The 12,569-nt window shown below is 41.9% G+C and overlaps 1 protein-coding gene across 6 annotated transcripts in view; it reads right to left on the minus strand.

Annotated features, from left to right (window-relative positions):
- LOC120450125 (contactin-associated protein-like 2) overlaps positions 1-12,569 on the minus strand; it is a 61,069-nt gene that overhangs the window by 24,732 nt on the left and 23,768 nt on the right. For all 6 annotated transcript variants that reach the window (XM_039632949.1, XM_039632946.2, XM_039632951.2 and 3 more), the window contains exons 7-12: positions 11,915-12,445; positions 11,615-11,811; positions 7,554-7,886; positions 6,945-7,477; positions 3,939-4,153; positions 3,187-3,586 (exon numbers count right to left, since the gene is read on the minus strand). In XM_039632949.1, the coding sequence (XP_039488883.1) occupies positions 3,187-3,586; positions 3,939-4,153; positions 6,945-7,477; positions 7,554-7,886; positions 11,615-11,811; positions 11,915-12,445 (2,209 nt within the window). The remainder of the gene's footprint in view (positions 1-3,186; positions 3,587-3,938; positions 4,154-6,944; positions 7,478-7,553; positions 7,887-11,614; positions 11,812-11,914; positions 12,446-12,569) is intronic.

Raw genomic sequence — 12,569 nt, forward strand, 5'->3', positions numbered from 1 at the left:
TTTCGGTCAGGAGGAGTAGCAGTAGCTGGCGGAGCAACCGGAGAAGCTGGCGATGTGCATATCCTGGCGACATGCAGGCGACGGAAATCCTATTAACGTTGCAAACGCGCAAAGTGCGAAGCAATTAAGAATTTATTTAACGCCGTCACAAGCAATTAAGCACTTTTCATTCATTCATGGCCGCCAACCCCGAACCCCTTCTCTATATGTATTTATCCACTATCTGTGGCCCGATTTCATATATAAACGCAAGGACATGCCATTGCCGTCGTCCTGTTTCCTGCTGCTCTGCAAGTAATTCGCATATTTGGCACGCCAGTCACCCGTGTTTTCCCCATCGGCATGTGCGGTGGTCCCCGTTCATGTGGCGCGCTGGTAATCGATGGTCATGCAAATGATGAGACGGACATCCGAGTGCCTGCTGCTGTTTCCAGGACGAACAGCAGGACGAACAGCAGGACGAGTGGCAGGACGAACAGCAGCTGCTGTTTCCTAAACAACACAACACATCGATTGGAGGATCGCGGTCGACCCGCATGCAAAAACCGATTACAACAATCATTAGCAGCATCGGCCATTGTAATTTTTGCCATTTTCGCCCTTGCCACAACCAAGCTTTGCATAAATTTCCATGCATCCTTCGCGGCATTTTAAGCTGTGCGAAGAGCACTGCTTAACCCATTAACTGAATGGTGCTGAAGTTGCCCAAAGTGTTTGCAGCATATTACGAAAAGTTTTGCCATTGATTATGGGTGAACGACTTGAAAGACACGGGACAAAAAAGTGACTTTAAATTCGTTTGGATCAGCAGGAAAAAGTAGGTATTAACGAGCTAAGAAAGAGTTCTGCATATGAAGATATTAGCTTCGTGACGAAACATAATTGAACTTTAATTGAAGATATTAGCTTAGCGACGAAACATGTTTGAACTTTAATTGAAGATATTAGCTTCGTGACGAAACATGATTGAACTTTAATTGCGTTGATTTAAGGGCTACGTACAAGTGCAAGCTAACTCTGGACTGAAATTGAAGCTGGATATGCCACTTAACGCAACTCTCAAATAAAGAAACTCGTGGCAAAGTTAAACTTTGTTTGCTGTTTGTTTGTTAACCCCATGGAACAGCTAGTGAAAATAGCACTTCGTGGCGTGGAATGAATTTTTAAGCTACCCCAAAGTTCCTAATGGGTTAACACCACACACACACCCCACACACCCCACACACTGCACACATTTTGGATTCGTCTCACTTAAGTCTCGCCATGTCTCTATCAATATGATGATTAACTGCTTTATTTATGTGCCACAGCCGATTCACAGATGATTCCGCTTATTGGCTTACGTGCAACCTTACACTCCACATGCGCCTCCATTCCTCGGGATTCGCAGGATGCAGGATGCCTCAACGTTGAGGGTAAAGTGCATCAATATTGCATTTTCCATATTACTCGTATGTTTTACAGAGCTTTCTTTCTTGTCCGAGGTAAATAAATTGAATGAATCAGCTCAGTGAAAGTGGATCGGTAACATCGTAACTGGGGGGATGCACTTTAACGTTAATTACTCTGCGTGCTTACCGCTCATCGAAATTTTATGAGTGGCTGGGGATGTACTGCACTTTTCGGGGTTAAGTGCCAATGAGTACAGATTTTCTCTGCCACATTGCCACATATATGTAGTTAGTATACAATTCAATTTGATTTTTATACATTTCCAATAATTAAATAAAAATTGCTGCACATGTGGGCATGGTACTCAAAAGACCCCTCCAAATGCTTTTTTACCATCGCTCCAGCTATCCAGCTATCTCACGAGCTCCAACATCCACATCCGGTGGTCCTTGCTCCATGGCAACAGGGAAAAAACTTTATAAATTATGCCAATCAAGAATAAGCGCGTTTTAAGTGCGCTAACTTTCGAGGGGCATGGACTGGAAGAAAAATTGTAAAAGAGCCACATTCCATACATATACACATCGCCCCCCCCCTTTTTTACGCCGTGGCTTGATTATTGATAATGACTTTGGTATGAATTTTCAGCGCAAAAGTTAATTTAATTATGGCAATTCTTTTCGACCCCCGAAGGATTGTGTTTCTGGAGATGTGAAAGTGAAACAGGCAAGCGGTTTATGCATACAAATTGCTCGTTTGATCAAGTTGTTTAAGCCAAGGGCCATTAAAGTGAACGCAAAGTAAATGGCAGCTAAAAATTTGGAATTAGAATGTGGAATAGTGTTTTCATATCTCTCAGTTGGGCACTTAAAGTGTGGGAGTTTATCCATCCATTTTAATGTTTATAATCTTAAGCCGACGAAGTTAATAAATGCTACTTGCTTTTCTACACGATTTTAAATATAATCTGTAATACTAAAATCCAAGTCTTGCAACTAAAAGCATTCCCGTTTGGCTGAATTAATGATTGATTCTTATGGATTACAATAAATGTTAGAAAGGAGAACCTAAGCTTCAAGTGAATTGAATACAATAAAGTGAAGCACGCAAACTACGATTTTTACGCCCCCAAGATATCGGTTGTCCCATTGAGCGTTGCAAACGACTTTCATCAATCCAGCCTGTAATTAACTCATAAGTGAGATGCTCCAATTATCAATTGAAGTGTGTCGGTCGCCCAGCCGTGGCATTTGCCACCCGCAGGGCACAACATCGACGGATTCCTTTGGGTGCATTTCGATGGACGGACATTGTTAGTCCTGCTCGGCAGTTAGTCGCGCGTTTATAATTAAAACGTAATTGCCGCAATAAATTGCACAAACCGCAACTGCCAGCAGGAGCAGGAGCAGGAGCAGGAACTGGAGAGCAGGAGCAGCATTTTGCAGAAATAGAGCTTTTACCCACCGATTCGCATTACATGTGCCACCAATGCAGGCAGCCATAAAAAGAAATGTCTCATTACACTGGTAAGCAAGCAAAAGATTGCTTAGAAACCTCAAAATAATATGTTGAAGCTTGTTTTGAAGATATGTCAACTGGCGTATACGTAATGTAGGCGTATACGTAATTTTCCAAAAGAGCAGCGAAAACTAACTTATTTCAAAAGCAATTATGAACGAGGGATTCTTATAGGAATAATTTAAAAAAAAAAAAAAAAATACTATAAATTCAAATATACAAATAACTGGCGTTGCACGGTGTGAAGCGTAATGCGACACCCCGGGAGATACTCACAATGTGGCGCCACCGATGTACATGCTGCCCTCGAACGGGCCGAACTCCTCCTCGGGCAGCAAATCGAGCATCTGGTAATCGGTGTTTATCATGAAGCGCACATGATACTGGTTGTAGTCGATCCATATTTTATGCCACTCGCCGCCGTTCAGCCGGCGGTGCGAGTTAATGACCAGCTCGCGGGTGGTGCCCGTGCTCAGGGTGAAGGTGAACGTGAGCTGGTCATCGCCGGTCAGTGCCACCATGAACGATGGATAGTGCGGCCGTATGGGTGGCTGGAACAGCAGGATGGCCTTCTCGCCGGTGGTGCGGAACGAGAAGGCGATGTCGCCCTTCCTCCAACCAGGCACCTCGATGTACGACTGCGATGTGGTGAAGGTGACCACGTACTTCTGTGTATCTGAGGGCAAACGGTGGGGAGGTGGAGTCATTAACTAGTGGCTAATGGCAGATGCAGTAAATAGCTATATCGGATTCCAACACAATCAGTAGAAGCACGGAAAAATATCAACATACATCATGGAACTGTTACAATATGATATATTAGCTTAAAGTTAAATTTGATGATTATATATCACTAAATTATCATAATCATTAAAGTTAAATTTGATATAATCATAATCATTAAAGTTTAATTTAATGATTTAATGATTATGATAAGTTAGTGATATATTTATGCTTACTAACGTATTTAAGTTCAATAAGATTAATTTCTGAGTTATTTTAGATACCTAAACCCAACATTCACTCACTTGTTTCCACGCACTCCAGGGGACCCAGAGTAATGCGACCCTGGGCCTCGTCATCCATATCCTTTTGCTGCAGGAAGTACATGTTGGTAATGCCCAGGCTCTGCGGATCCTGGTAGTAGCCCTCATCCGAATTCCATTTGTTCTCCTTCACATCGCAGTTGCATGATTGATTCGGGTCCACGCACGTCTTGTTAACGGAGCACGGGCAGGCGCCTCTGCAGAAGAGTTGGTTTCGTTTTTTATTGTTTTTTTTTTTTTTTTTTTGGTAACGGAAAAGTTTGGAAAAAGGTGAAAGGTATTAGAAAAAGTTCGCATACATTTGCATACATTTGGGTCGCAGATCTGCCGGCTGTTTGACCGACTGGGCTACATCCGCCACGGCAACTCCCCTTTTTTTTGGCTTTTCGGTGCGGCATTTATGCAGAAATATTCGTTGGGTATCAGCCAATTTGAGGATGTATCAGTGACAAGGCAATTAGAGAACTATCAATTTCAATTATCAAGGGGGTTAAAGCGGAGTTTATTTAAGAAAATTAAGGCAAATATTGTGCAAAGTTTAAAATTTGGACATTAGAGCCTTTTTTACACAGAATAAAGTATGGTAAACTTTACTGTAGAGATTTAGAGTTTATGCTTTGTTTTGTACAACATATCAGTCTTCTATAACCCAGTTTTGGGATTTTTCATTGAAAGAGCATCGTGTGAAATGAAAATTCCCTTCCTTTCATAAATGGCACTCCTTCTCCGTCCGATGTTTGTACTTGCTGCGGTTTGGGCCTGCATGTGCCGCTTCCGTTTCCGCATCCGTGTTGCAAGATCCGCAACGAAACCGGAGCAGTGGCACACAGACCAACAAACAAACGATGCTGTCAAATTTTGAATGAGTAAAGACCAAACTACGAGCCAATGATGGATGGCCAAATGGTCTGGGCCAGCACATTGCACACATCCGGAGACTTTAGCTAGAAGTTAACCCATTTTTTCTTGACCCAGACTGTGTGTGTGTTTCGTTGCGCATTTTTCGGTCGTAGCCAACCAGAACGCCATTCATTCATGGCGGCAAACAAACAAACAATGGCCAGCAAAAAAAATGGCAAATGAAACCAAAGTCGGAGCTGTTAAGGTTTTCGAATTGATTTACTGAAAGCGGAAATTAGTGACGCAGGCCGAAAGCGGCAAAAAAAAAACAAATACAAAAACCAAGTGGCAGCAACAAGCGACTGGAAATCGCTGCCCCCAGATGTTGCCTACTTTGCTGCGCATGATGTATTGTCAAAAGGGTTCAAAAGCAACCCTAAACGTCCCTATAGGTCCGACCTTCACAAAAACTGAAGTCATAAGGCGAGGTTTTGCAACGAAATTAGGCGGAAAGACTAAATTTGTGTGCTCAAAGCCATTTGTTTTAAAAAGGTCTGCCGTAGCAGCTTTCAGCGAGCTAAAATGAATGGAACATATGAATGGGTAAACTGATCAATCGACTTAGGAGTACCAGCTATATGATATATGAAAAATAATTGTATTAATTTAATGGGCTTTGATCTGCACTAAAATAGGTTTCTTTTTAATTATGCGAGGCTAATAAGAACGCTTTTAGTTAAATAAGTGGCATTTTATTGCACTTATTTTCTGTTTTTGCAAAATTATTTAATATACAATCATATTGAAATGAATATACCCTTCTGCAAAGTATAAAAATAAGAGGCATGACGAAAGAGTTGTTCGACAATATGGTGGCTGAGCACACAAAAAATACGGATGGAACAGAGGAACCAGGAAGAGATGTGCCAGGACTTAGTCATAAACCTTATTAGCGCTGGGGCGGAAACATATTTGCCTGACATAAATACCAAACTCCGGCCTTTTGTTTTGCACTTTTGCAATTTTGCCGCATTCTTCACCATATGCCGCAAATTCCCTTCGGTTCGTTTGGCTTTTTTAAGGATTTCGTTAGCAGTTTACCTTGGATAAACGGCATTTGGTAGCCGGTTATGCTGCCCAAGCTTTCGACGCCATAAAATTGTATGCTCGAATGCATGGCAACAAATGCGGCCGATATAACTTTGGAGCAAAAGGCCGATGAGGGCTCTAAAAAGAAGGCAAATTTCAAGAGCTAAGCAAACACTAGATCTTGGTCAGTTCAGTGGGCCGAAGTCCATGACAAATTAAACAGGACAGATGGCACCGAAGTGAAACCACACACACACACACAACTGACGATTGTAGAGCACTACACATACGAGTATCGATGCCTTTTGAAAGTGAACTGAAGTTGCAGTCAGTTTTCCCTGGAAAATAGAACACAGCATCTGTGCGTGATGGGTAAGTACGAGTATGTCAGATAGCATTAGGCGAATGTGCGAGCAATTAATTTAAGTTTCGTTTACCATTGCAACGCCGACACAAAGGGCAAGCATTTACCCAAACCCCAAAATTTCGGATTTATATTGTTGGATTACCGCACGTACTATATTGTCCACTGGCTCAGAACGCACACATAATTGCACGGGGAATCGGAGAATAGCTGTGTGTGTTGGGTTGCGTTTGGTATACGATGATAATCTTGGGTGCAACAACAAGTTAAGCAAATAGACTGCAACATTAATTGTGTGGCAAGCGGTGGACCAAAATCATCCACAAGCATGAGCATTAGTTTCGAGTAGTGGGATGTGGAATAAGGGATTTTAAAACATACACAATCTGACTTTAAACAATATAAGAGAAATTAGGATTTGTACAAGAATAAAAAACCAATTGAAAATATGCAGTAGAAGTAGGCCATCATAATTAAGGATTAAAAATATGGTTCCATACTTTTGTAAAACTTATTGGGTGATCTGACCTGAACTTAATTCCTTTAATAAAATTCTGCTTTGTTTTTCTAGCCTATGATCCACAGTGCCAAAAGCCTTTTGCCCTCATCCAATTTTGTGTTGTTTGCGGTGACGTGGCCCAGCACGTAAATCACAAACACCCAGCTTCGGGACTGAGTGTGTTACCAACTCTTACCTCTTGACATTGCCCAGGAAGTCGACGGTGAGATTCTTGGCCGAGGATGTGAACCAGGTGGCCGAGTGCAGTTCCAACTGTGCCCGGTAGCAGTCGTACTTGATGTACTGAGTGCAGTACAGTGAATGTGAGATGAGTTCCTGCAGCATGTGCGGTGAAAATTCCCTATATCTGATGTTGAAGCTGAAGTCCGATTCCCTGGCGGATCGCACATCCACTTGACTGGGCAGATTGTGCTCCACAATCGTTTTGGTGGCATTCTCCAGGCTCTGAAAGTCGCACTTGACATGGGCCGGGGGAAAAACACCATTGCCATCGATATCGATGAGATACACATCCGATTTGGTGAAACCCAAGAGTGCCAGCTCCTCGCAGGTCTTTCTGTATTTGGTAAAGTGACAATTCTTGCCTATATAACCAGTGTGTTTGCAATCACAGGTGACTCGATCGTCTTTTACAAAGCATTTGCCGCCATGCTCACAGGTATTGGGTCTCTTGCAGGGATCTATGTAGTTGCAGTTGTCCAGGGCAACCTTAAAAATATTAAATATTAAAGGATAAATAGTAGAGTTTGAAATTTTTCATTTAAGTATATAAAATCTATATTACCTCTCCCACAACTCGTTCAGTTTTGACCACATGTCGCGGCTCGATCAAATGTCCATTGATTTCTATATCCCGTATACAGCCTACCAAGCCCATGGCTGCCGACTTTAAACTACTGCCAATGATCAGCTTGTCGCCGATGTTGAAGGTTAAGCCGTACATCTGGCTGAGAGTGTGGCGATAGTCCACCGTGAAGCGAATCTCGCCGAGCTTATAGTCCAGCTCCACGCTGTGCCAGGAGGTGGCCCTATTGATTTTAATGGTGGTCGAGTGGGTTATGTTGTTGTTGACATCGGGCACCAGATCGAAACTTAGTTTGTCCGACGTCAGACGTATCTAATGGATGGGCGGCGATTTTGCAATTTCCGTTAGTCGCACATTTCCGGTGGAGTTCGTTTTAGTTTATTTTATTTTTTTTTTTAGCAAAATCGAAGCGAAGCGGAGCCATTGTTGCCACCGACGGAAGTTGCACGTAGAGACGAACAAAACGCGAAGCCGCGCATTAGCGTGTTGCCAAATATTAGTTTTTGTCATCGACGACGGCGCATGTAAAAGGGGTAGAGAAAAATACAAAATTCTGTTAGCATTAGAAGATTTGAATGTGTGTGTGTGTGTGTGTGTACGTGGAAATAAATCAAAATTGCGAAAATGCCCGAAATGCTGGTAAAACTGTGCACGACCACATTGAAATCGCCCGCTTTTGCCATGCACACACATTTCAATTTAAATGCCTTTGTGCATTAGCTTCGCTTAAATCATATTACGCATACGCCACGTGGCCACGTTGAGTTTGCCATTTGCCGAATCAATCGGCCGGCCAGTTTCGATGGGGTCCTTTGGGGGGACGGGGGAGAGAGTAGTTGCTGAAATTGCAGCCCATTAATTTGCAGAAATGGAAGGGGGATTTTGTAGCGGATTCGGAATGGTATTTATACACGGCTCTTTATCATTCGCTTGACCATAGTAACCAAATTGCGCTTTTCTTGGTGTCGCATGCAGCAATAATTACTACTGCCATCGCATGAATGTGAGCTTGGCTAGGATGCTGTTTTTAGGAACTAGTTCCAAACCTTTACATTCTAATTAGATACCCCTGCTATTCACCTACTATCTGATTGCTGATAAACGAAACGCCAATGGAGTTTAAAGGTCAGCCAGATTAGCGCAGAAAATTTACAAATTTTATGGACAAACAAATCGCGCAGATAACCTTGCCATAAGCTATTTATCTATCTACAAAACGGTTTGCCATAATCCTACTAATTTGATAGCCGTATATGTGCACATATAAATATTTTCCCCGTTTGCTAACTGCAGTCTATTATTTTATGAAATGGCAAAAAATATTTATTGAAATTTCATGAACTTGTTGGTGCCGCCGATGATGCAACGCAGCTCAGCACAGTTGCAATTTGTACATGTCCCTATAAATAAAAGTACCAACAAGCTGGTGAGTATGTGTGCATGGTGTGTGTGCATAGTGTGTATGGTGTGTATAGTCCGTATTTATCTATGCTCATTGTGTTTTGCGCTTTTGCGCCGCTTATGCAAAATGGCAAACACTCAAATTTTATTGCATATTTCATTAGATTTTTGTCAGAGCGTTATGTTTAAAGGCAAACACATTCGTCGCACTCTGTGACAATATTTCAAATGATTTTTATTCCTACGTTGCCATCGTGATTTTTGTTGTTTTGTTTGCCAATTTCGCCCATTTGCGCGCTGTCAATAAATTCGATTTTTGATTTGTGATTCGCGATTTGTGCGGGCGCATAGTTTTTATGTCACACCCCCTCCCTTAAAACCAAACCATCCAATGCCGCATGTGACATGACATTCCATGTAGCATGCACTTGTTTGGTCTCCTGTATGAAAGGATTCTATTTGGGTTTTGGTTTTTTTTTTTTTTGATACTCGAATCGAATGAGTGACAGAGGGGTCGAAAATACTGTTGGCAATTTATTAGTTTGTTGAGCTTCATACGCAACACGCAGGTGGCAATTTTGTGGCCTACGCCGGGGTAAATAGTTAATAAATAAAAACTCGTAACTGATGCGTTTTTCGAGCTGCACATATGCAGATAACATATTGTCAAACTATAAAGCTGCGGGCAGCATAATAGCTTTAAGTGCGAAAATGCATCAGATAGCCGTCAAAACTTATTAAATTCTATAATAAATAAGTATTAACTTCGGAAAATTGCGTACGAGTATATAAGGCCATCAGTACACATTGTGGCATACTTAAAAAACCCACAAAATACCATTTTAATTCATAGACCTAATATTTTTACTCGAGCTGTGTGCACTAGCAAGTTGACAGGCAGCATTTGAATAATTCGCGAAATAAAAAGTATAAATAGGGCTATATTATTAAACCTGACACAATCAATTTAGTATTAATTTGGGTGCGCATAAATCGTCAAATGGCAAATAAGCCGTAGAGTCAGTCGATGCAAAATTGAATGGCCTGCAGCATAAATATTCATTGGCATTACAACAACATAAATTTTATTGCAATGCCAATAAGTCAGAGTCTCTGCAGTGACATTGTGGGTTTATTTTTGATGGGGGATGATGCGACTTGCAATCAAAAGGAACAAAATCAACAATAAAATGCAAATAAATACGGCCGGAACACATGCATATTCTCTTTACGTACGATAAAATGCTATACGAACATTGCCCAAATAGCCAAGTAACCAAATAAACGTTCTTCTTGGACAGGCCAAGACAAGGTTTATTTGTTTGTTTGCTTAAATGCAGATAAATGCCTCTGACATCCATATAAACATCCACTCAAAGGGAAGGACAGTGTGTGGGATTAAGTTGGGATTTTGGGGGCAGCATTGTTGCCCCAGTGGCAGCATTAAACTGTTGAATTGTTTTTGTGATCGATTACAACGCACTTTTATGCCGGACCTCAATATGTTTGGCCCAATATCTCTTTCTCTCTGCTTGTCTGGTTATAAATTGGTATTTCATGGACGCATTTAACTTGCTTTCAATTGTTATACGACGCTCCTGACATAAATCTATAAAAATTGTTATTTCAAATAAATGGCCGGCCTCGAAATGTTACAGAAAAGATAAATGAAATATTTGTAGGGCCATTGTGGTTAATATCGTTGTTACGAGATTCTTCTTCAATGTTTTTATTCAATCATAAAAATTATAGAGTAATTATTCTTAACGTTTGCCTGCATTTTTATATCTATACGTTAAGCTAGTCTAGATGAGACAAAAAGCTTATCGTCTGAGCATATGAAAGATATTTAAGATCTACTGTCCCTGCAGAAGATGCACACAATCGCTTTGGGCTACCGACGAATGAATAATGCCAAACAATTACAAAACAGTAAGCTCATTTGACTTTTCATTGCATTAGCCGGAGTCGAGTTTCACTCAGCACCGCTTAAATTTAATTGCATTTTCCGCATTTCCCCAATGGCAGTCTGTATTTTTGGGTACATTTTCCATAGCTCCACAATGTATGCTACACTGCATGCACACATATGCAGGCATGCCTGCGAATCCTGCCAAATGCGGATGTGTGTGCGGGTGTGTATGCGGGTGTTTTTGGGCTGGCACGCAAGCCATCGCAATGCAAGTTGCAGAAGCACACATACACACACGCACACACTAGCAGTCGGCACAACCACATGCACATTTGATTTGCATTTCATTCTCTCAGTCGACGGCTCATTCGCTCTGCTAAGTCGTCTTAAGCAGCACGTCTCTCACTGCAAGCGTCCGGCTGTTGTCTGTGTGTGCGTGCCTGTGGCTGTGTGTAATGAGTGTGTATGTGTGTGTGTGGCTCAAAAGCTCAAGGAATGAACGTATGTGTATGTGCACTAAGAGAAATTATGTGTATGTGCACTAAGAGAAATTATACTTTTTATACAAATGAAATTTAAACGGCTAGTTAGTATGTTAAAAAATCTCAAGAAAATTCTGTAAAAGCTCCTTAAACATTGTTTTAGGCTTCTATGTTCTTCAGATAAATCTGCACCCATTTCTTTCGGTGCACAATGCTTCGGTGATTGCTTGAATGCTCACACTTACCTCCCAAAAGCCATTTCCGGCACTGGTCGTTACGTCACTGTAGGCCAGCACCGCGCCCGGCCGACTGCTGCGGAAATCGAATTTAATATTAAATTCCTCGGCGAGATTTATGGGCCACCAAATGTGTGATGTCGCAAAGGGATAGGTGATGGGTATGACATTCACTTCGTTCTCGACAAACTCCGCCTCCAGCACGCCTGACCCAGTAAACGAGATAGTACATTGGGTACGTAAGTGAGTATGCCAAATATGTCGAAAGCAAATCGCTATACACTCGATATTAAATTGCTCGCCACTCACCGTGATAGTGCACCTTGGGATTTCCCCGTTGCAGTTCGTACAGAATGGAGATGTCATTGTAGTAGACATACTTCAGGCTGCCCACAAAATTGTTATGGGAGGCCAGGCCCTTCTTCTTGTGCAACTCCGGTCCACCGCCGAAATATATCTCCGGATCGAAGAGCATATTCCCACTGGCCGTGGCCGGCAGCTCCAGGACCTTTTGCTGTTGATCCAGGATAATGCTGACCGTTCGCTGCTCATGCAGTATGGTCAAATTGTGCCAATAGCCGCGGGTCAAGTCGTCGGTGAGTACGGTACTCATCACATTGTCACCAAAGTCCATTTCCACGTGAACCGACTGATTCTTAATGGATGCCGCTATATACTGATGCTTCAGTGATTCACCACTGGCGTAGAATAGTGCAGAATCGTCGAAGTTCGTACGGAACATCAGACTTATGCGCCTGGTGGAGGAGTGCACTCGATCCTTCCAGTCGTATATCCTGTAGGATACGTAGCTGGCACCACGTAATGTGATTATGGTAGCCGCTGAGAAAAAAATTATTGCGGTTATTGAATAAATAATGCAATTGTATTCCTAAAGAACGCTGAAATATTTATATATTTAATGATATAAATTGGTTTTATGATTTAAGCGTGCCAATTACTGGAA

The sequence above is a fragment of the Drosophila santomea genome, chromosome 3L (assembly GCF_016746245.2).
Source record: "Drosophila santomea strain STO CAGO 1482 chromosome 3L, Prin_Dsan_1.1, whole genome shotgun sequence".
Taxonomy (NCBI): domain Eukaryota; kingdom Metazoa; phylum Arthropoda; class Insecta; order Diptera; family Drosophilidae; genus Drosophila; species Drosophila santomea.